Source organism: Dermacentor variabilis, chromosome 1 (genome assembly GCF_050947875.1).
Source record: "Dermacentor variabilis isolate Ectoservices chromosome 1, ASM5094787v1, whole genome shotgun sequence".
Taxonomy (NCBI): Eukaryota; Metazoa; Arthropoda; class Arachnida; order Ixodida; family Ixodidae; genus Dermacentor; species Dermacentor variabilis.
In genome coordinates, this window is record NC_134568.1 from 38,579,266 (window position 1) to 38,604,035 (window position 24,770).

The 24,770-nt window shown below is 45.8% G+C and overlaps 1 protein-coding gene across 2 annotated transcripts in view; it reads right to left on the reverse strand.

The window, feature by feature from the left end:
* The window catches only part of LOC142576608 (band 7 protein AGAP004871-like), a 212,170-nt gene that overhangs the window by 25,385 nt on the left and 162,015 nt on the right, over positions 1–24,770 (reverse strand). For both annotated transcript variants that reach the window (XM_075686820.1, XM_075686812.1), the window contains exon 3: positions 1,980–2,052. In XM_075686820.1, the coding sequence (XP_075542935.1) occupies positions 1,980–2,052 (73 nt within the window). The remainder of the gene's footprint in view (positions 1–1,979; positions 2,053–24,770) is intronic.

The window sequence follows — 24,770 nt, forward strand, 5'->3', positions numbered from 1 at the left end:
CGTGTGTCCCAGCTACGGTTAGCCAAACTTGTTACAAAAAAGAAGAGCTTAGAAATCAAGCTACATGACACGGTTATATGAGCTAGATGGTTCGGTCGTCAGAGATCTAATGACCCACCACCATGTCTTGTTAGCCTATCTTGCACCGTGTTTTTTTTAATCTTCTTTTTGTTATTTTTGAACAGCTTGGCTAACGCTAGCTGGGACACGCTATATAGCTGCTATAGCACCGATTGAGCCACGCATGTGCAAACTGCGCCTTCTAATACCAATTTTATGCTCTTTCATTAGCAAAAGAACACCGACTCAAGGTGCCGCATCGGAGACAATGGCAGCGCGGTACTAATTCCTGATGAGTCAGTTATCGTCTATTCCGAAATTATCTATGAGCAAAATGTATTTGTGGGCGCTATGAAGTTAATATGATTTGGCAGGCGGTTGTGCGGAGCCGCCCCTGTCAGTAATACAAACAGTGGGGCAAAATTATCTCAAGGAAGTTTTCGGGTTTAATTTGGTGTTAAATGTGAGACACGTCGTTAGCTTTACAGGCAACTTCTATATCGACCATTTTCATCTTTTCACTCTAGTTTTCTTCTTTATCTCGTTTTTCCATCTATAATTTACATTTCGTTTCGTTATATCCTTCATCCACTACAGGGTATAGCTAGCCGGCCTTTACATTAGATATAACTTGCCTGTTTTCCCCTGTCCCCTTTTTATCTATCACTGCTCTGTATTTAGAAATTGAGCTCTGACTCGGCAGAAGACTTCATCACCAATCTCAATCAAACCATCAATGATATCCCGGTCAGTGTAAGCATATCTATACCATGTGGGTGTTAAATGTGAAACACCGCAAAGAGAATCCTGTAAAGCATAGTAGATGAGATCCTAGGCAAGGTGCATTTGCGCTACTGCGCTAATTGGCGAGCAGTAAATTAATTTCATGCAAATGTGTTGCAAAGGCACAACGAACTCGCAGCATTGGTTTGAAACCTTTACGGTTTATGCTTGCATTTCGAGGGTGAAAGCAACCATTGCTCGATACCTAAGCCACTCAGCAGCAAACAAAAGTGCAGAATGCCTTACTGCTGGCTGTACCCTATTATAGTGAGCCGCAGCCTATTGCATCTCCGCAGTATCCGGCGGCTGCTGCATATGGCGCGGCCGCGCTAGCCCTGTCTTGAAAGCGATCCGCGATGCAGACAGAGAGTAGGCGCGCAAGCGCACCGAGGGCGATATAGCGTCGTGTGCGATATATAGCATCCGTGCGCTTGCGCGCCACCCGCGTTCACCACATGAAACGTCAATGCAACTTTTTTTTTAAACGCCTACAGCGCAGTGAAGGAATTTTGCAAGCAGGATATAATAGTACACGCAAAAATAAATAAATAAATAAGAAATACCGTGCCATGCGCCTACTGAATAGCATAATCACGAGAGTACGGGAACTGGGAACTGTGCACGATTGGTAATTTGCTAAAATATACGAGTAAGTGGGTAATGCGCACTAACGAAAAAGCGCATCCTTGCGATAGAAAATCCTTTGACGTGCCACGCTATATATATATGTATACGCATGGGGGGAGGGGGGGGGGGGCTTATGCTTCAATATTTGCGTGGTTGGCTGTTGCTAGGAAGCATTCACCGTAAATCAGACGATGGCAGGAGAGCTTTCTTTTTCTATATTGTCGCTCGCGATGCCAATATTTTACGAGCTGAGTTCCTTTATGATGCACGCAGGACCAAAAGGCTGGGAGTGCTACCATTGCGAACGAGTTCTTATTGTCAACGCACGCGTCGACGAATTGAAAAAAAAAAGGCATCTGTAGAAACAATTGCAGGGCGGCAGCAGCAACAGACTGGCGAGGCTATATATAGTACATCAGGTGAAATTTCCCGGGCTCCAACTGTGAGCACTCTAATTATCGAATGACGCTCTCCGGCTGGAGACAGTAATTTAAAGGTCGTGACCTCACCTGGGCCTTTGGCTCCTCCGCGAAGCAATCGACCGAGGCGGAAGATGACTGCTCGCTCGTATTCTTGAACTACCTGCAAGTTGAAACACACTCAGTTGAGCACCGCGCAGGGAAGCAATGCCTTCGAGAACTTGTGTGCGCGAGGTGTGGCCAATCACCTTCACCGTCCCTGACATTTGTGAACGGGGAGGCTTGTTCGACGCCCGTAAAGCTGAGAACCGCATCTTAGGGGAGGCGTTGGCAGCAGCGCATGGCGTTTGCGCGGCACGAAGGTGCGCGTGGAAGTTAGTTTCTCGCAGTCTCAGCATGGGGGTGCACAAGTGGCACTCATGCTGGTGGCACGCTGTCGGCGTACTTGAGAACACCCTTGGTACAGCAAGGCAGACATAAAGACCCTCCTGCCAGTAAAAGGTACGAAATGACTTGTTCTCTGTTGATTGTAATGACATCTGTGGTTTCGGTAAAGAGTATCCGAGTGCAGGCCGCACCCGAACCACTAGGGAGCATGAGCAAGGAGTTCGTACAGAACGCCCCGCCCCCATTGTTCACCCGGCGGCTAGTGCAACACACATGTACTACCCCTCGGTGTCTATGCTTTCGACCACTACCCACCATTTCTGAAGGACCCCTTAAGCACACATGTGTATCGAGTGCTACTTCAGGTAGGCGTTCGCTTTTGGTCACTTGAAAGGGATTGCTGTCCATAAATGTAGCATAGAAAAGTTTGTACGCTGCGCAGCAAGGGTTAGCGCCGCTGGTTCCTTTCAGTGGAAAGGCTCATGTCACGTTGAAGAAAACTTCCTGCATTTGCTCCAGTCCATGATGAGTGTGGAAAAACGTCTATCGAAGTTACCAATCTGCGCATGCAAATGAGTATTTGCGCTTATTGGGCACTGAACGCCGGACGGATTGACGTAATTATTGCGTGAAACAATGTAAATATGAGAACGCTTCTTGGGGTACTCCTTCTGATAACGTATGTTCGAAAGTTCTTCAGTCATTTCGTTTCCGTAAATATCCTCATTTATTTAAGGAAATCGCACATAAAGCGTACAGCTATTCTTGGTTCACGAAGCATCAGGAGTCCTTCAACGAGGCACTGTGTTAAAGCAAATGCCTTATTTCTCACAACGCATACTTCTTTCAGCAATTGTGGAAATTTGCGCTTTACTTACCCGTCAGCGATGTCATTCTTTAACCATAAATCAAGTAAATATTCCGAGTACTTTTTCCTTTTCGACAGCAGGGTGAAATATTTATACGAAGACTCGAATGAGTGCTTCCAAACTATGAGAAAAAAGTTAAAGGGGCGCGGTAAGGATATAAACATTTAGGAATATTACTTTTCTGGACCAAACTAGGTTACCGCAGGAACTGCGGTCGCTGAGTTCTCAAGAAACAGTGAAAGTAGTCGCAAATTGGTCGGCAAGTATATGGTATTCAAATGAGCACTACCCATGGAAGCGGAGTACATTTCGAGAGCGTGGACCAGAATGCAAGAAAATGTTTGCTGCTGGAGAAACGCGACACAGTACCACCCCTTATCGCAGCATCTAAATATTTTGACGCCACGAAGCTCTCACGCGACGACACGTACGCGTCGTCGAGCTAGTCGAGCGTTTGACGACGAACGAGTGAGAAAACGGACAAACAAATCAAAGAGAGCATTTCGTTTTTTCGCTCTAGAAAGGCCAGGAATAGTTAAAGAAAGGAATTCGCTTTATTAAAGGAATGATGCGGGCTTGTAGGCGCACGTTTGTTGCAGTGGGTTGTTTCATTGCGTAATTCCTAAAGAACAGAGCTGGCAACCGGCACTTATGCAGAGGCAGTACAGGGGGCTATACGTCTACGCCGACTCGACATACGCTACATGCGCTGACCTGCTTTGAGCCATGTCCGTCGTTGACGTAGTTTATGTAAAACGGAAGTCTGCGGGAGACCCTGAGAAAAACGGCTTCTACGGTAAGCGGTAAAATATGGAAATCTTATTCTTGGTCATTCCATGGCTCCTCTATGGCTGTCGATTCTTTAATAATTTCACCGACATTAATGTCAAAGTATGAAAACGAAAATATGGGATATTTGATCTTGTCAGCCAACTTTTCTTTCTTTCTTTCTTTCTTTCTTTCTTTCTTTCTTTCTTTCTTTCTTTCTTTCTTTCTTTCTTTCTTTTGTTTCTTTTTTTTTCGAAGCGTCAAGTTCCAATGGTGGCAGCCATAGCCGGTTCGTTGAATCGCCAGCGGTATCTATTTCTGGTCAAGTTTGTCGAGGCTGCTGCCAGCAACGTGAGGGAGCGGTGGAATGACATACATTGACTTAGGCCTACATAAGCGACTTGCAATAAGATTTGCAGCCTATTATATGAAAATGAACTGAAACGAGAACTAAAGAAGAACTAAATGGACGCTGCAGCAAAACGGTTGGAATGTCCTTTCTTTCATTTTTTTATTCTTTTCAGGACATCCTTGCGTCAGTCAGCTAGCTGTGGTGACTATCGGTGTCGATGCTCAGAGCGAATAATAATGCTGAATTCTCGGAAGAAAAAAGTGACATTGAAAGACACTTAAAATAGCAAAAGCATTTTTCCGACGTCAAAAAAAATAAAGAAAACGGGGAAAGCTTGAGAATATTGCTTCTAAGGGCACAGACGCAGAAAGAACAACGAGTGCGCAGATCGCACGAACCTCTATGTTTGCTTAACATACTGTAAGCTTACAAGTTAGCAGACCATTTCATGCCATTTTTGAGTAAATTATTTCCTGGTACGGAATTCTGTAATGATTTTTTTTCCATCGATTCTATTCAGATATGAGAGAGTTTCGGCGTGTCCGGTATTTCGGTATATCCAGACGGATTGGGCGAATCGCCGGGTGAGTGGAGGTGCAAACGGGAGTGATCGGAGTGGTGGCGCCCCCTGCTGGCAAATCGTGAACACGATTACGCCGACGGCGAAAATTTGCACCAGCAGCGAAGTAGAATACACTCGGTTGCTGCAATATTAGCTCTGTGCGTGTCTGGCTGAGCTCTGCACCACAAGGTGGGCGTCACCACTCCAGCTGCTCACGTTCTCGCCTCTGCTCGCCCGGTAATCCGCCCAAACCACCCGTACTCGCCTGAATACCACACACGCTAAAACTCCTGTCATGCGTCCGGCCCTGAGGCCCATGCCGGTAATAGCGGACGTGTGGCTTCGGCCGGGCGAATAAGGAAGCGCTAAAAGCATACAAAATGAAAACAATTGTTACACAATACGGCACCATGGTTCGAAGATCCCCAATTGATTTTGCTCTATGGCGTACCAAATGTGCATCCGTAATGAAAAAAAATAAAAAAATAAAAGTTTAGTCAGGTGCACTCATTCGGATCCAACATATATCCATTGGTTTTATAACTCGACTCTCGACGTGTTGTTTATATATGTCAGTACGTGAATTTTATTATTTTTTTCGGATGAGCTGGTACATGAATTTGACAAAATGAGCTTCTTGTCAATCAAAAGTTTCTGTCAGTAAATTAATTCACCTAGAACAGGCGAAGAATAATTGAAGATGGTTTGCGCAAAAGGCGGGGGAAAAAAACAGCGTGAGAAATCTGGTCACACCCATAATCGCATACAGAAGCACACACGATGATATAAGGAGCAGTGAATAGTCCTCCTGTCAGCTGTGCCAACATCTGACAGGAGGACTTTTCCTCGCAACCATACTGACATATGCGTCTCTTTGTTCGGGTGTTTGTCAATAGGAGAGGGAAGTGTAAAAGAGCGGTGTGTCAAATTCAGTAATTGTGGCAAGACTTTGCAAGAATAATTATATTCGTGCATGAGCGAGGCACTGGGAAGGAATTGCACCGGGCATTGTCCCCGGTGCTCGGAAACACTGCACGAGAAAAAAAAAACTTAGTTGCCCGTAAAGCCAGCACCGGCAACGATATCAATGCAATTTCTATGCCAACGTAAGCACTAGACAAGGAAGCGTGCGAGTTGCAGGCGTGTTGACCTTCTTGCATCGAGCAAACGCCCATATGCAAACATTGCGATAATTCGAGACGTTTGTGCAGCCATCATGCATGCAAAGGACGTCGCAGAATTCAGTCAGCATTTATTTGCACACGCTGTTTATTGATTCAATAAGGCGTCAAGGAAGAGCGAGCCTGTGATCTAGTCATTTGCTTCGGACGTAAAAGTGAAGCCCACTAAACCAGCAAAAAAAAATTAACTCTACACTATTTCTTTGTTGTGAATGCTTCCGGGCTATCTAGCTGGTATATAGTTCCTAAAAAAAAAAACTTGGATAGTTACACAACTATAGAGATATCACGGGACGCCCATCCTGTGTGTTCTATTACAGTCTGAGTTCTTTTTTTCTTTGCCCAATAGAATTCCTTGACTCTTGGTAGAGGAGCGCTCGTTGCAATATCTGTTTAATAAGTTGCTTTTGGTTCTGCTTTCGATGCTGATTTCAAAATAATTTTCAAGATTTTTCGCTTTCGCTATGAGCTTATGACTTCGCCTTCATGGGCATTTACGGGATTTCTTCTGCAGCATCTTAGATTTCTCCCTTCAAGGTCTACGATGAGCTGATTATAGCTACCTACAAGGAAAATTTATCAACTCCAAGGACTCGATGCTCCAACAACAGGCGGATTGTCCTCGGGCCACTCATCATGCTCTGGGAGTGTGGGTCGCTCGGCCCTGGCATTTCCCGGAATCGGTTTTTAGGAATGATAAGATCTCCAGATCATATCCCTCAAGTCCTGGCTGTCCAGTACGCCCGTGATAGGGCTAGGAGGCTTGACCTCCGGGTCCCGACATGGGACTAGCCAGGCGGGTGGCAACACCTTGTACAGGACAAGAATAAAGTTTTTTCCTCCTCCTCCTCCTCCTCCATATATGGCATTCCGTCTTCATCCGTCACACGTGATCACAAGAAAGATAACTTTAGCAAGGTGCGTTGTGCATTCCGAGAATGCAACGCGCATGCAATCACGTTATAGCGAAGATGCGTGGGCAACGAAAGAAGAAAAACAAAAACAAAAAAATAACGTGCCCCATTCCACTGTGTCAAAGTGGGTGATAAGCCAAGCTGTTGAAAAACCCATCTACAACTGCTGATGGTGGTATGCAATGCTTTATGGCTTTGGAGTAGTGGCAGTAGTGCTACGTTAGAGAAATAGTAGGAATGGGAGTAATCGTAATTTTGACTGGACGCCACAGCCCATAGCGGTGCTGCAACAACATTGAAATCAGTTGCTAGGCTGGTTGTTTTATACACGAAAGGCTAGAGACGTCGTACCCCATGTCGGAAGCTGGCGCCGCAGTGGCAGCTTGCGCGACAGTAATCTTTATTGAGAAATGTTCGCGGGGAGCGCTACGTGTTTCGCATTGCTATCACGAGCGCCTTATCGCCAATTATGTAGTTCGGATGCTTTCTTTTAGCCTGTTCTTCATTGAAACGTATGCTGTTCTGTATGCTGTATGCATGATTTTCTATGTTTTTGTCCCCTCCTTTCTGAAGAGTAGGCAGGCGTAGTGCCCCTTCCGGTGACAGTTGTCAGCGTGCTCCTCGCTTCGTTTTCGACACAGTTTTCGACATGCTGTTCTGTATGTTGTGTGCGTGATTCCAAAGAATGCTGTTCGCTTCCTATTGCTGAGTGCTTGTAGCCTCTGCCTTACGGGGCTATGAGCGATTAGAGCGTTTGCATGCTGACGGGGTTAGGAGCCATTGATGATGGTAGTTTAGTTCACGGAGAACAACATACATGGAACCCTAGCCATATACAGCTTAGCTGTAAGAAAGGAAAAGAAACGCTCTAAGGGCCAAACAATGAAATCCTCCTTACCTCAGTAAGGAAGCCTTCATTCCGGTGAGACCACTTTATGCCACTCTGAAAGCTTCCTTACTAAAGGGTCCTCAGTTAAGGCTTCCTTGGGGCTTCCTCAGCGTAACTTAGGTCCGAAGCTACCTTCATGAGTCCTTACGCCGCTCCTGGCCCTGAACGAGCGCTTCACCTCACTTCTTAGCCACGTGACGTTTGTTTGCTCATGCGCGCTGTCAGCGGCCTGCGGAGAAGCGCGGGCACGGTACGCCTAACCAGGTATGTTCGTATCAGCCGCACATTCGGCATGAGTGGCCTTCCTAGGCGATGCTATGCATTGCATGACGCCGGCTTGCCACCGTTGCTGGAGCCATCAAATTATGGGGTTTTACATGCCAAAACCACTTTCTGATTATGAGGCACGCCGTAGTGGAGGACTCCGGAAATTTCGACCACCTGGGGTCCTTTAACTTGCACCTAAATCTAAGTACACGGGTGTTTTCGCATTTCGCCCCCATCGAAATGCGGCCGCCGTGGCCGGGATTCGATCCCGCGACCTCGTGCTTAGCAGCCCAACACTATAGCCACTGAGCAACCACGGCGGGTTCTGGAGCCATCAAGGTTTGCGCTATACTGTTGTACTTTTTTACGTTTAGTAAACAAAACTCGGAGAAAGCGTGCACGCGTCTCTATAATAGCACTTCAACTTAAATGTTATGCGACGACACAACACATTTTTACTGAATAGTGGTGTTCGCGTAAAGCTTTGAAGATATCCTCACGAACCCAGAGATGCGGCAACCGTTCCTTAAGTGAGGACGGGCGAAGGGAGCTTTCACAGTACGCTTGCTTCCTACATCGATCCTTCGCTGTAAGGAGGCCTCACGTAAGGTTAGGAAGCGGTCGAAGGAAACGAATGTTTCATTATTTGGTCCTAAGGCTCTGTGTTTGTGCCCACACAGCCATTGCTATCAGCGCCATGTAATGTAGCGGAGAAAGCGTTGGAGTACAAGATGGCGCTTAGGGTCACCTAGGTGTCTTGTTGAAGGCATCCGTGTGCGAGTTTAACGGCCTGTGGGCACGTGATTTCTCAAGTGGAAACAAATCATGACATAACATGTTCAAGTGAGCAATTATCCTAGTGCATTGAGATACATGATCACGTACTCGGATTCACTTGGAGTCACTGGGAATCACTCTTGCGCATGTAACACTGAATTTGTAAACTGCGACAACACTAACTTTATATCTTTTTTTTTATTAAGGGTGGACGTATATTTGAAGTTTCAAATACGAATCAAATATTGCACACTAACTATACGCATTCATATTCGAAAAGAAACTATTCGGCATTTTCGAATATGCGAAACTAACCAAATATTTCACAACAACCAGCTGTTAAGGACTGGCTACTGTTCTCCGTCTGCTCAACATATAATCGCAAATCATTAGAAATGAAACAACGACAAATGTTTTCAAATCAATGCAGAGAGAAAAATCATATTGCAAACTTGGTTGCCATTTCGCTGCGGAAGCTTACATGACAACCTGTGATTTAGTGTTTTAGGTAGTCTAGTCGGAAGTTATATGTAGCCTAGTGGGCAGTTATATCTCTTACGCTACAACCAGCTACGTCTTCCTTGCAACGGGCCCCTTCACATGCGTCTACGGCGCACAAATCCTTCGGCAGCGTTTATTTCTATTTTTCCACATCTGAACTTTTTTTTCGGCAACCACTGTAGTTAGCTTTTTTCAAATGCTAGTCATACAATAGCTATTCAATCTAGGAAAGTTTGTTTACAACCCGGTTCTAAAATTATTGAGAGGCTATTCGTGCAGTTTGGCAATCAGTGATCACAAATGACAATTACTGATCGTGTGTGTAAATCTGATCCTTTGTCACCGATATTTAGCTGTTCCGCGAAGTTAAGGCGCAACCAGGGGCGGAAAAAAGCTTTAGGAAAGGAAAAAGCATCACTTTCAACAAGTTTATTGAAAGAAGACGGGATCATATTTATAAGAGAAGGTAGAGAAAGTAGGTAGTATAAGAGAAGGTATGGTGCGCACGTACGCTAGCGCACAATCCTTAAACAAATCTTACAATATCGTCATCGAATCATAAAGTACAGAAACTGTCGTCCAGTGCTGCGTAAATCCACAGATGTATCGCTGACACAGACGTCACGTTTCATGTTGATGAAATAGGCCTCCATTAATTCCCGTGTCAGGGAATCTTTGTTTTTACCAAGAATGCGGATACGGAAAAGATCTGGCTTACACATGCGGGAATCGCAGCGCATGGGTAAATGTGCATTAATCTTATTCTTGACAGACGGCTCCTGTTCCCTTGCTCTATCGTTGATCCAACGACCTGTCTGGCTGATACCCTGCCGCAATTAAGTGGAATATCATACCCCACACCCACTACGCAAGAAACGTACGGCCTTGTATGATCTTTACAAGGACGTACTCTATGATTTTACTATCGGCGTCTTCGCGGAATAAGATGAACTAACTAGCCTAGTAACAAGTATTGAATATTTAGCGATCTTTTTTGCACTAGTCAGTGCAGGCGTGTACCTAATTATACTGCAACAAATGTTTCTGCCGTAGATATATGCGTAAGCGTTTGACTACTTACCATTCGAGTCGATATTTGGTACTTACTATTCGTATTACATTCTTATTCGATAAATTTGACATTCGCCCCACCTCTACTTTTCTTATATTCCTGCCAACCGAAGAGCCAGTGGCCACGCAGTTTCGTACATTGGCTGTACTGCGGATCCCGCGAGTGATGTTATGGTAACCCGTGGCTTTTCTCATTTATTGAAACGTAACACTGTTGTCCTTGTAGAAGCACGCCATGGCGCCACAGTACGATGAGAAGCGCAGCAAAACGGATCCCGTAACTTCCCTCTTCAATGTCAGCTATGCGTGCCGCTCTCTCTCTCTCTCTCTCTCTCTCTCTCTCTCTCTCTCTCTCTTGCAATAAATTGTTGCCATGCGGCACGGCTAAGGCGGCGACAAGAGGCGCGAAGCGCTGCTGGCTCGCACGATGGAAATTCGTAAGGGCGTTTTATTCCGCCTTTATAGGCATACACGTCCGTGATCTAGTGGTTCGAGCGTCGAGATTCTGGGCTGGGGAAACTGGCTTCAAAACCAACCATCGAACATGTAGTTTCTATATATACATAGCACGATTCTCATTTGCTGTGGGAGTGCGGTGTTTTATGGACGTCAGTGTGCCCCACAACATGCGTCGGTGTACACTTTTCGGCAGTCATTCAAAACTCATCAGTTTTGTTATACGCTGATGACGCGAAACTTTCCAAAACCGTAAAAAATGTAAATGATTGCGCTGCTTTTCAGAAGGACATATCAAATTTCTCGTCGTGGTGCGCTGGAAACAAGCTGGTCATAAACGCATCGAAAACGACACTTGTAAACTTCACGGGGCAGACTAACAGGACTTTATTTCCCTATAGCGCTAAAGACGTTCTCCTGCCAAGGGCTCAGGGAACAAAGCGCGTTGGAGTGTACTTCGATAGCTCTCTGAGTTTCTCGCCCCACGCTCAGCAAACGAGGCAGCGTGCATGCACTTCGAACGCTCGGCACAGTATGTCGGGTGATGAGAGACTTAAAACAACCTGGGGCACTTTTAACTTTACATAAGAGCGCATGCCTTCCAGTTCTTAAGTACGCCTCCGTCGTTTGGGGCGGCATTTGTAGGTCCACTTGTGAACTTCTCGAAAGGGTTCAAAAAAAGTTCACATGTATATTTAAACATCGATTCCATCTAAGGTAGCTCTTCACAGCATCAAGTCTGCATTACATCACAGAACTCCCGAGCAGATGATATCCAACATCAGGGAAGTACACCACCATGCTCTGTAAAGAGGGCACAACATTTTCTTTCAACAAATTCCTGCTCACTGTGGCATCGTCGGCAACAACTTTGCTGACATGGCTGCCTGGTCTGCCCACAAAGACACCCAGACGCGTCTAATACCTTTGGCGAAGTCGGGCGCTGCCAGGGAACTTCACTTGCTTGCACGCAAAAAGTCGCAAGATTTCTGGAGTTCAAGTGCCTTCAATTGCTGATTGCATAAACTAGACCCCATGCTGCGGCTACAACTGCCATCTATCCTTTCCCGCGGCGAAACAACCTTGCTATGCCGCTTGTGGCTATGGGTGGAGTTCACAAACGCCTACACCTATCGTATCGGAATGGCCGAGAGCCCGATTTGCGACGCCTGTGGGTGCGAGGAAACCATCGAGCGCATATTGTGTACGTGCTCTCGCTACGCCGTACGCCTCTCTCTGAGGGAACTTCACACCGACTGGACTCGAGACCGTTCACCGAGTCAAAGATACTCGGACCGTGGCCACACCCGTCACTGGCACGAAAAGCGATTCGTGCACTAGTACACACGTTGAAGTCCACCGGCTTAAGAGACCATTTATTGTGTCCCTGTGCATCCTTCCACACGTACTCAGTGTTCACTCTCTCCCTCTTATCATGTTTCTATTCCCTTTCCCCCACCCAGAGTGTAGGGTAGCAAACCGGGTGCTCGTCTGGTTGACCTCCCTGCCTTTCCTGTCCTTGCTCTCTCTCTATCTCTCCTCTCAAAAACCTTCCATTGCCATAGAGCTAATACAGACACTCACGTTACCTACACTCACCTGTAGATGCAACAAATCGGATGTTCTTTCTCTCCACAAATTAATACATGGAGAAATCTGCTGCTTGCACTTGCATCCAATGTGCGCTTTTACATTCCGCAGAAAAGCTCAAGGAAACCGAGCGCCTTTCAGACCTCCCATATTTGTGGCCCTCTATCTAGAGCGCAGGCGACATATAACGCCCATTCAGAGTGCCTGGATATCTTCATACCTAATTTTAATATTTTCCTCAAAGGAGTTGCAGAGGAATTTCAATAACTGTACAAGAACTCTCATCTGTTTTGTGCTCCGTCAATCTGTAATCCTTTTCTGTTTCTCTACATTTGCTTTGTACTCCCTTCGTGTAGTCATTTTGTGCTCTGCTAAAATCTGTATTCGAGAAATTAATTTTATTATGTGTGCGAGCATGTGCACGTGTGTGTAGGCGTGCACTGTTTTTCCAGTGCATTGTTTTGCCGAGTGCACCATGCAGCACCAAGACCCTCGAGGTTTCTGGGCACTTTCATAAACACGTTTGAATTATTATTATTATTATTATTATTATTATTATTATTATTATTATTATTATTATTATTATTATTATTATTATTATTATTATTATTATCTAGAATATCTGTGCATAATGAGTCGAGGTAAGAATTTCGCTTTTTTGAGCTCTCTCCAAGCGCACTAGTAAACGTGGAGAGCATTTCCGGCTGCTCGAGTCTAACGGCGTAGGAGTCCAATCAGTCGCGGAATGTTGTGCTGCCCATTTCTCATCCTTACATAAAGCTGCAGGTTTCAATGCTGGTGTGGTGGCACACTATCGTTCCTAAATCTAGTGCTGTGTTGTTTGATGAAAAGTACATCTAGGAATGCCTTAAGCGCTTCAAGCGTTCCCTCTCCTGCAGCCCCGATGACACCCCCTCCGTAATTTTAAAAGCTCACGGCAGTATATTTGTTCCAGTATTGACATCTGTATTTAATAACTCTTTGAATACTTACACTTTTGCTCACATGAGAAAAACTGCTCCTATTTTTTTTTTTCTGTACTTAAGTCTGGCTCTAAAATTGGTGTCTCGAATTATCGCCCGATTTCTCTTCTCCATGCCACGTCTAAGATTTTTGAGCTTGCTCTTCACAACATATTGTCTTTTACAGTGAAGAATTCACTCATTCCGAATCAGCATGTATTTCTCACAGGCCGCGCTACTATCACAAATCTCGCGAGTTTCACGACACAGATCTCCGCGCCAGTACTTCAAAGGGGGCAAGTTGACACCGTTTACTGTGACCTCAGCAAAGCTTTTGGCGTAGTCTGCCACTCGCTGCTTCTGATCAAGCTTACGCTTGACTGACGCGTCAGTTGTCAATCTCCTGCGCAGGCATCTTCTTGATAGATCGTGTTATGTTAACGTCAATGGCCAAATGTCTTCTTTTTACATGGCAACTATATAGCGGCGTCCCTCAAGGATCAGTATTAGGACCACTCCTTTTTTTATTTTTCCTAATGAAGTTCATTCCGTTATTCGGGACGCTTCTGTCCTTCTATATGCCGATGACATCAAAATTTTAAAGAAAAGTGAAACTTTTGATTACTGTCGCGCCATGCAGTCGGACTTGTTTGCTTTCTATAAATTGTGCAAAGATAATAACCTCACCTTGAACGCTCCTAAGACTAAAGTCACGACTTTCAGACGAGAAAAGACAAGCATTTCTTTCTCTTACTGTATAGATTCTGCAACGTTATGTAAAGTCTGGGAGATCAATGATCTGGGTTTACTTTTTGCTATAGAGACTTACACTTTTCTATTCACACTAAACTCGTTGCAATGCGGGATATGCGCTCGCTTTGCTTTGTTTGCAGGCTATCCGGGGGAATTCGTCTCCTATACACCGTTCCGCAAGCTGTACACAACAATTTGTCTTCCTCAATTCGAATATGCGCCGGTCGTCTGGAATGGCTTTTCTAGAGCCAACAGTAACATTATTGAATCAGGTCAAGAAAAAGTTTCTTGGCATATATCATCACCGCTTTGCTAACACGGACACTGGAATTTGTTCTAGCAGTGTTGGATTATTTTCATTGCCCTTACTTCGCTGCCGACGTACTCGTGCTGACGCTGTGTTTCTTTTCAAACTCCTTCATGGTAACCTGAACTGCCCCGAGCTCCTTAGTTATATCATGTTTCGTACTCCGCGCAATATCACCAGACAACATAGACCTTTCCACGAGCCGCCTGCCATCAACAAAACGCAACCGTCTGCAGAATACAGTGTCCTTGTGACGCTTATGTTCGTGATCTCGACATTTTTCGTAACTCGTTGTCATCGTTCTTTCCCGAGTTTTGCGTTTGTTGTGTCATACTTTCACGCATTATTCAACCGCCTTTCTCGTCCTTTTTCGTTTGTATTTACCTTGTCCCTTTGTTGTAGGTACACTCTTCGTTTCACAGTTGTTTTTATCGATTGTGTTTCTTTTTATAAGTTTATATTCCCCTGCAGTTTTTGTTTTGTTTTCAGTTGTAGGTTTTTAATGTATGCGTACGCCAGCACTCCTATCTTAGTGTTGTTCCTGGGCACGGTAACTAAACAACATTATTATTATTATTATTATTATTATTATTATTATTATTATTATTATTATTATTATTATTATTATTATTATTATTATTATTATTATTATTATTCGGCGGTTTACTATACAAGCTGGTTTTCATTTTACGCATTTGTTTTTTTCCTAGGGGCGTGCGAATAGTGATATTTAAGATCGAGTACGAATGGAATAGTGCCAGAAGCGAATGGGTGGATATGGTGTTGGGCTGCTGAGCACGAGGTCGCGGGATCGAATCCCGGCCACGGCGGCCGCATTTCGATGGGGGAGAAATGCGAAAACACCCGTGTGCTTAGATTTAGGTGCACGTTAAAGAACCCCAGGTGATCGAAATTTCCGGAGTCCCCCACTACGGCGTGCCTCATAATCAGAAAGTGGTTCTGGCACGTAAAACCCCATAGTTTAATTTTAATTTTTAGAAGCGAATTGAAGATCGAATAGTTTTCGAATAATTAACAGCCGTTGTCGCAGTTAATACACATCGATGTTCACATCCTAGTATTCTTAAGGTTAGCAAGTTTCTGCCATTACATAGTAAGTTATGGAGCGTTGTTTATTAAAAGCACAAATGGAGCATTAGTAGCAAACAACTACTTTCTTCGCTTGCACATGACTCTCCAGAGAGTGCAAATGACCGCTGTATACAGCCTGTAAAGTATGGCTACCTGAGCGTCGTAGCCTGCTCCACTACGCAAGTTCCCATGTTTTATGTCTATGCTATGCCCGTGGGGCTGAAAATTTACCGTGCTTTTGCTGCCCTTTTATGTTTAATTGGACGCAGTTGGCGTCTCGAAGTATACTAAAATTATTCGGGTATTTGCATTTACGAATAGTGTATATTCTATTCGAAGACCATATCTAATATTACAGCATTGAATCGTTACTAGAAAGCTTCGGATATTCGCACCCCCCTTCAGCTTCGGAGCTAACCTAGACGATACTATACAATTTAAGCAAGTCAATTGAGCTCCGACACGTTGCAGACTTTCTTTGTGCACGCTTGATTTTTAAGCCCCTGAATCGAGAATGTCGCGTTTGGTTTACTTCTTTTATTTTTTTCCTTCTGCACACTGATCAGGCTGCACTTCATTTATTATGCCCCGCGGGGGCAAAAACGAGAAACTAAGATAGCCTTGTCACAAGAAAAGAATGAAGATCAAGCTCACGGGGGAGTTATATATTGTAGGAAAATATCGTAAATCCTCGTTGCATTCTGATTTTTTTGAAGGCTGGCATTACAAAAAAAAAAAATTACTCGCTCGTAAATGTCCGTCTTGTAAAGAACGAGTGGCTTTCGTCTGCACTGCTTTTAAATATCCCAGCAACGCTCTCTCTTTCTCTCTCTCTCTCTCTTATTTAAGTCTGACTCCATTTGCTGCAATGATTCTCTCGAAGCGATGCACCGATTGTCGAATCTCCACTCCGCGCGATATAGCATAGAACGTGTGACAGCTACCGATTATGCGCCCATAGCGGGATGGTGTCGTGAACTCCAAGTATAAGGGTGGTGGTTTCTCTTTCGGCAAGGGGAACGAGCGGGGCCTTTTACGGGGCAGAAGCGCGTGCTCTGCAAGTCGCCAGCGAACATCAAAACGCAGAAGCGCGCGAGGACGAGTACGCGTCAATTAAAACCGGGCCCCTTATCGCTCCCGTTCGCTCGGCTGACTTCGTGTCTGCGATGGTGGCCGCCATTGATCGCCACCGAGCGGCGGCGGGGGCCAGAGGTCGATCTTTTCCCAGCGTCGTGAACGGCGTATCGCTCGGTGGTCTTTGGGCGATAAGGCCCATTGTTCGCGACCACTCGCCCGCTTTGAATCGTGTATTGTTTTGAAAGCGAGGCAAGAAAAGCGAGAGCACGCGAGAGAGCGCAGCTTCGGGGCTGGGTTTGCTTTGCGCGATGCTTTGCAGAAATCTGGAACGCGCGCGAACACGAGTGCGCGCGCGAAGGGCGCCGCAACTCGCTTATCGGTACTGAAAAACTTTGCCGCTCCACGGGCGGCAGCAGAAACGGCTCAACGAGGCAAAAAGAAAACAAAAAGAAGCCAAAGCATGCCGCCGTTCTTAAATGCAGCTTACAGTAAGCGATCATTCATTTCATACCGAGTGGCAGCGCGTCTTTCAAGGCTACATGCAGGATAAGTCATGCCCGGCTTGTCGGAGGCCATGAGCTCCTACGCGCTCGTACGGAAAATAATGAAAGAAAGGAATAGAAGAAGGTTTATCAAATTGAGGATCCGTATTGGCGGTACTGTTAAACTTCCGTTTCACGCCGGCGCGACTTTCGGCCAGCCTCCGCAAGCTATAGGTGCATCTAAGCACATTACGCGTACCAATCGCAGACGGCGGCACCGCCAACCTACCTGATTGTCCACTTTCATTGCGCAAGCTCGGATCCGCCGAAAGAGTCTCCCCTTCTGCGTGCTCCTCGACTCTAGTCGGCTCATTATATGAGAACAACCTGTCAATGTAGGCCTGCTATTTGCTTTCAAAGCAAATATATTCAGCAAATCATTTGGTTGCGCCGCTCAAACAACGCTGCGGGTTATTGCCCGATGCTCGCCTTGGCGGTTACGTAAATTTGACGTCAGGAGATTGGAATACAATCAGACTAGAATAGTTTTACGTTGTAACATATGCGGGGCCCCAAGAGTGTGATGCTAGATGTACCTACCTTAATGACCCCTAAGTCATAAGAAAGACGAAAAAAGAAACGCGAAAGAATAAAAAGAGCCAGCAGGCGCGATATATCAATCGAGTCGTTTGAACATTTCACAGTGAGAGCAGAGGTTCAGGGCGATCAGTTTTGCGGAAACGCCGCAAGTCGGACGGAGATAGAAGTCCGTATGGGTTTCCACTGTATAGCTTCGGGCTACCACTCGGCTGGATGACAATATTTTCTTGTCACGAACCTTTCTCCACCTTGTGGCATTCCGCGGAACTCATTCGCCATGTATTCACTGCCCTGCAGCGCCTTCGGGTTGTCGATCACAATTCGGCCTCGCCCGGCAATCAGCTAGGTTCCATAGCTCAGATGTGTAGAGTGAGCGCGCCAGAAAGAAAATGATCTCGCATTCGATCCCCGGATCAGATATGATTTTATTCTTGAACTGCGAAGCTTCATTTTCGAGAAACCTGTGGGGGTTGTCTTTGTATAGCTTCGTGGGTATTCTGAGGTAGACGACAAATTGTGAGGATATTACCCACCAGCTGCGCTAGCTTACTGGTTACGGCGTTGCGCATGCTGAGATTGCGAGTTCAATCCCAGCAGCATTGGCCGCATTTACATGGGGACCACATGCAAAAACGCTCGTGTATACTTAGATTTAGATGCACGCTAAAGAACCTCAGGCGGTCAAAATTAATCCAAAGTCTCAGATGGGACTACCAGCATGCCTCATAATCATATGTCGTGGGTTTGGCCCATAGAACCCCGGAATTTTTTTAAAGCAATATTTTCCTTTGGAGAGCAGGTGTTTCTCTGATCTTGCAGATGGAGCGACACCAGTGCTCGTTTGTGTTGCATGGAACATGAACAGAGCTAACAAGTGAAAATAAAACAGTGCACGCTTGACGGCGTTGTAAAAGCAAAAATACCTTGCTGATATGGAGAACTAACGCGACGTGTGGAGAAGTGCTTCATTCTTTCAAGACCAACGTCTCCGGCGAGTGAAAACAAGTACGGTGTAAGTCTTTAGTTCTTTTTTTTTTCTTCACCGCATAGAAAATCGACTGCAACTCATTTTAATGGAGCAAGTGCTACGCGCATCTCTTCCACAGTCCTTTAGGTAATTTGCATTTTATATAGTCCTCGTAACGTCTTTAAGGAATGAAATCAACGGTGCATTGGCCTAGTTGAGCACATGTGGCGAGGGAAGCCGTCCGGATTTCGTTGGCGGGCGACGGTTGGGACGTGCTCGAAGTGGGCGGCTTGGACCGCGGTGGCCGCTTCCAGCCGAGACGGAAGAGCCTCGTGTAGCCCTCCTAGCGCACGACGGAGCCGGCAGAGGCTCTGCAAACCGTTGCGCATGAATAATGCAGCCACGCAGGCTAAAATGGCCTACTCCGGCGCAGCTTCTGCAGTTTCGCCGCGAGCGGCAAAAAAAAAAAAAAATCATTGAATCGGGGGGCGACACTCGACCCTGCCCCGTCGGCCCGCAACGACAGCGTGTTATGCGGGCGCAGGAGGCACTCAGGAAGTTTGAGTGCTGGCACTCTTCGTTGAAGGCCTTGGTTTCCAGCTACGAGCGCGCTACACGGCCCTCAGCGGCACGTGTAATCGAAGCAAAATCTCGCTCGAGCAAACGAGATAAAATAAAAAAAAAAGATTAAGCAAGAAGACGGCCGAAAGCTAACGAAGTGTACTACGTGTATCGTACGTGCGCGGAGAGCGCGAGGAATAGCGGAACAAAAAAAGTTCCGACTTAACGGGAAGCAATATTGCGGAGCAGAGAGCAAATTCACAGAGCGCAGAAAGCAAAGAAACGTGTACGGAAAAAAAAAAAATGAAGTGCAGAACAAACTGCACCGAAAAGAAACAAACAAAACAGAAATGAAAGAAAAAAAAAAGAATGTGCGGTTATCTTTTTTTTTTTTTCTTTCTAGAGACGCGCTTACGGCACGAACGTGAACAAAACGGTGCTTACTCGAATGGCATTTCGCCGCATAGTTTGTTGACCGGTAGACCCTCCCACCTAGAAAGTTACGCTAGTTTTCAGCATTCCTAGTAAATGAACGTGTCTTCAAGACCGGCTCGCTTTTATTCCATAATCGATGCATGCGGCTGAGAGCGCCACTGTTTATAGACCGTTTCATCGGGCGAGGAGGATAGCGCGCGTGGAGCGCCTTTCCTCCTCTCTGGCTTGGGCGATCCGGCGCGGCGCTGCTTGAAAGTATTGCTGTCGCGTGCTGCGGAACGATTTCGAGTTGTTTTAGATGGTACTTTGTGAAATTTACGCCATGTCCGTTCATATAAGGTCGTCAGGGAAGCCTTTCGGTGCATTGGTAACTACAGTAGGCGGAAATATCTCTTGGGGGCGCAAAAATGTGACGCGTTTTATCAGCCGCGGTGTTCGCACATTATCAGTCGCGGTGTGTGTATGTGTTGTGAATTATTTTGCTTATATCGGTTTTAATTCAACAAAGTGGTGTGAATGTATTAGCAGCATGAAATGGTAAATCTGCTCACTATCTGATCGCTTGGCGTAGGGAGTAAAACATGAAGCATAAGAGCGCATGCTCGTGCACGGCCAACCTAATTAAGGCAACCACGAAACATGTAAGCTGCAGGCGCTATCAAATATTTGTGATGCGCCGGTATCGTTCTCGCGCATTTCAAGTCTAGTAGGCTTCAAATTATCATATGTCTACGCTAGCCTTCCTGCATGAGGCCGATGGCGCTGCTCAGCACAGCGATCACGGTGGTTGGTGAACCAGCACGATAGATATGTAAGCTGTGCGCTTCGGCATTGCCTTTTTGGCCTGCATACGGCCATAATATATGGGAGGGATTGCATAAAAAGAATGCGATGCCTATTTTTGAGGACAAAATTTCCGTAATACATGTGAGTGCGTCGTAGAGAACGGAACGAACACAACCGAAAAAAAAATTCGGTTATCATCATCTTTCAAGAGCAAGAGAAAACGGGTTAACGCCGCAATAGGACCTCGCATAGTCACGCCGCACAACGTTTATAAATATATCACCGCTGATGCCGTATGCTTGGACCATGCGGTATATAGAACAAAGATATATGTAATCCAGCAACTACCACTTCTTAGGACGCTCGCGCAGTTCGTAAACAGTCCCTTTGCTGGACAAGCCTAATTCAGACTGTAAGGCATGCTGCTATTACTTGCCAAAACTATTTTATTCAGCGGCAAAAACCTCGTCCATCGAACCAAGTAGTCACGCAACGTAACCTGCAGCGAACAGTTTGAACGCTAGTCAAAGTATAACATCACGGCTCCTATCGTAGCAGAACGGTACCTACGCTGTTACGATCGTCGCGTTTCATGGCTCCTAAACCGCAGCTTAGAATTAGAGGATAATACTGCAATAAGGTCACATTAATGACTAGAACATTCAGAAATACACAATTGATCTCCGAAGCTGATTGTAGGCTCAAATATGCGCGCACACATCGCGCTGCGTGTTCCGTCCACCTCAACGCCAGCAGAAATTCCGGCCATAACGCCTTAAAGCACTTCAGCACGTCTCACAGAACCGTTTACCACGCAGGATGCGCACGTCATACTAAACAGAGCGCACGACCGCGAAAACAAACGACAGAACCAACCGCCGAGCGTACACCTGCCATGCAAAAGACCGCTTTCACCCAAGCCAGTATGGCGCTGCTCATAGGCAGCGCCACTGAGCTCACAATATGGCGGCGCCTACGAAAAAACGGTCTATAAGGGATATCGGCCGATGTTTGTAAATTAGTTCGATTACGAAAATATACGTGGCGTATTTACACACGGTAAGCACCTCCTGAAGTCGGTCGTTGCTAATTGTGATTTAACGAAACACTCACTATCTCGCCTTTTCTTTTTTTGCAGTGATCTACAAAATTGTTTTGCCTCAGCTGAGACGGGTGGTGTATGGAATTTACAAACTACTTAAAGCGTGTAACTGCACTCAAATGCCATAATTCATGCAAGTATTCTGCAACTGAAGCACTGAGGACGTGCGCATAAGTATGCTGGAAAGTGTCTGGCAAGAGCAATAGTCGCGAAAGATGCGGGGGTCCAGGTGGGCTTCTTACAGGGATGCATGAACGGCCGCTCCTTGTAACTCGGCAAACAAGTTAGCCCCCGTTTCGCAAGGGGTGTTTAGAATACTAGCTTGGTAGGAATTCGACATCAGAACTAATAAGCAATATTTTTGCAGCTTGATATTAGAAAATAACCATTGCCTTTATAAAGTAACTTTGGCAAAGAACCCCCTCCCCCCCCCCCCCCAAGAAAAAAAAAATATTGCGAGTTTTAACAAGAACAGGGCGTGTCGGCTACTCGTAAAACAGGTAAGACGCAGTCTTCGAGTAGCAAAATGGGTACCAAGATAGTGAAAACGAAGCAGAGATGGCCCAAAATTTGACAGAGGGATGACGTGAGCAAGTTGGAAGACTTAAACGTTGGCGTTGCTGATATATATAGAACAAGAGCAACATCTGAACGACATTGGGATAGGCTACCTGCACAGAGACTAGGTTGTAGCAAGAGTGGCATCGTTTGGTCTTCGACCGCCTTCCTTCAGCATAATTGATCCAAATACTACTAAGAGAACTAACTGAATTTAACACGTTTACAACAGAAACTAAAGTTAAGCTCAGACTAGATGTGAAGCTGCGGTGCACACGTTTGAATTTTGCGCATGTCTTGTGTTTACTGCCGCCGCTGGCGGCAACACTGTTCGAGTTAATATCCGAAACGACACCGAAGAAAGCAGATCTTAAATATTTTAATATCGCCATTTTCCACATTCTACACGGTGGCTCATAATCACTGAATGCGTTTATGCAATTTCCAATGAAGACAAATTAGGTTAAGTATTCGCGTTTCCATTCCTAATAGTTGGTCACGAAAGTCTTCTTCTGAATAGCACTATAGGAATGGAGAGTTTACAAAAATCAATAACAATACTGACGAAGAATGTCGCGAATGAACAACGGACGCTAATGAAACACGGCATGAGCGCAGACAATAGCAACTGGGGCTTATTGTCAGAAGCACGAATATGTAGCATATAGTACAAATACGTGTGAAAAGCTTAAAAGATTAGTGGCCAACTAATCAGTCTCTGACTTATGCAGGATCACGGACGGCCTCGCAACGCACATGCCACCGGACGTGTGCATAAAGAAAGCTCCGGCAACCTCCCGCGCATTCTTTGTGCTTTGACAACAGCGTCGTGCCAAACTGCAACGGCTTGCGTTTCCATTCTTTGCGATGTGAACATAAATTAGACGACGAATGCCCTTTCGAAAATATTTGTGAGCCATCAGCCGGTCACTCAAGCACCGTCCGGTCTGGCCGATGTACCACTTCCCGCTGGACAAGGGAACGTGCTACAACCCACCCTTCCCCCACACAGCCGACCTGTCACGGTGCTTAAAATTGCATTCATGCCACTCTTGCGCAGCGCCCTCAACCTTTCTTTCTACGGCCGCGCAGATGCGGCCCAACTTATTTCTCCCCGAAAGCTATACAGTTACTCTGCCGTAAATGCTGAGTATACATATGCGCGTTTACAGTTTCGAGCTCTAAATTCTAGTCTTTACGGTGATAGGCAAGCGTCATAAAACGTGCAAAGACTACTTTTTACTTTTTGTTGTGGAAGTGCCGGACCCGTTAGAGACAGTCCCCTGCAAACTAGGCGTTTCAGGTTGGCAATTACCAACGTTCCCCAGCAACGGGTTCCATTCATTGCAGTTGTCTTTTTGGCGTAAGGCGCACGCTCATATTGCCATTAAAAATCAGGAGCGAAACGTTTAAACGTAAGCGAATGATTCACCCCCTGATTCTAGCGAATGGGCTCCAAAGAGATGGGTGGCTGTTTGAATATATTATAAACCTAAAATTATGCCGATTGCATAATCTGGAGCATGAAGCACTGAGCAGGCTTCGGTTATTTCCAGTTGTTGCCATTTGCCGGCTATCTCCGTTCGTCACGGATAGCAGTGCGCTAAGAGGTGCTGTGAAGGTGAAGCCGCAATTACAGGTGTATGTTACGTGATTAGTAGTACCTTCAATGCTACATTCATCAAAAATGTCAAATAGACAATCTAATTGCTCAAAACGGCTCGCTGCCTCCTGGTCCCAGGGGCCCTATGCGACGTTGGTTGTGCTGACAAGGAAATCATGCTGCTCTTTATTGGTCATTGGCTGGCGTTCTGGCTCGCTATAGTAAGAGGCTGGCTAAAGTGAAAGATTGGGCGAGTTGGTATTTCGGTAGTGTGATCTAAAAAGTAACATAACGGCAAAGCTTAGGTTGACACTGACTGCAGGCTGCTTTTGGCCGCTTTCTCAGCGTTTCATTCTCCAGTGCAACGAAGGCTTTCCCCTGAGCGCTGTACACCTAAGAAACCCCAGATCCATGTAAATTATCGCTCATCAAGAAATTTTCTGAAGAGAGGGAGAGAGAGAGATAAGATAATGCAGAGAAAGGCAGGGAGGTTAACCGGAGGTAGTTCCCGTTGGCTACCGTGCGCAGGGGGAAGGGTTAAGGGGGATAAAAAGAGAAACAAAGTGGAAGGGGGAGATAGAAAGAAAGAGAGACAAGCACGAACAAAGCGCGTACACTACAGAGCGGTAGGGGGCGGAATTCTTAGAGTCTGTGGTGAAGCGCCGTAGACCGCAGGAACCTTAATAACACGAGCAAGGCTTTCAACGCGGATGTTCTTTCGTAGCATTCGCCTAAAGCTTTTAGTTCTGATAGTGGACGATTGTCCAACTGGTCCAGTACTCTGCACATCCCAATACTTTCACTCCCCTTCCCTCTTCCCCAGTGCAGAGTAGCAGACTAGAGCGCACTAGCTCAGGTCGACCTCTCTGTCTTTCCTATCAATAAATTCTATTCATTCAGTCTCTGAGCACTATATCGCGGGCAGACACAGATAATATGTGCGAGCGTCTCGTCGATGTTGCATGTGTCTGTTCTGAAGGATTCCTACTTCATGGATTAGTAGGAGAGCAAA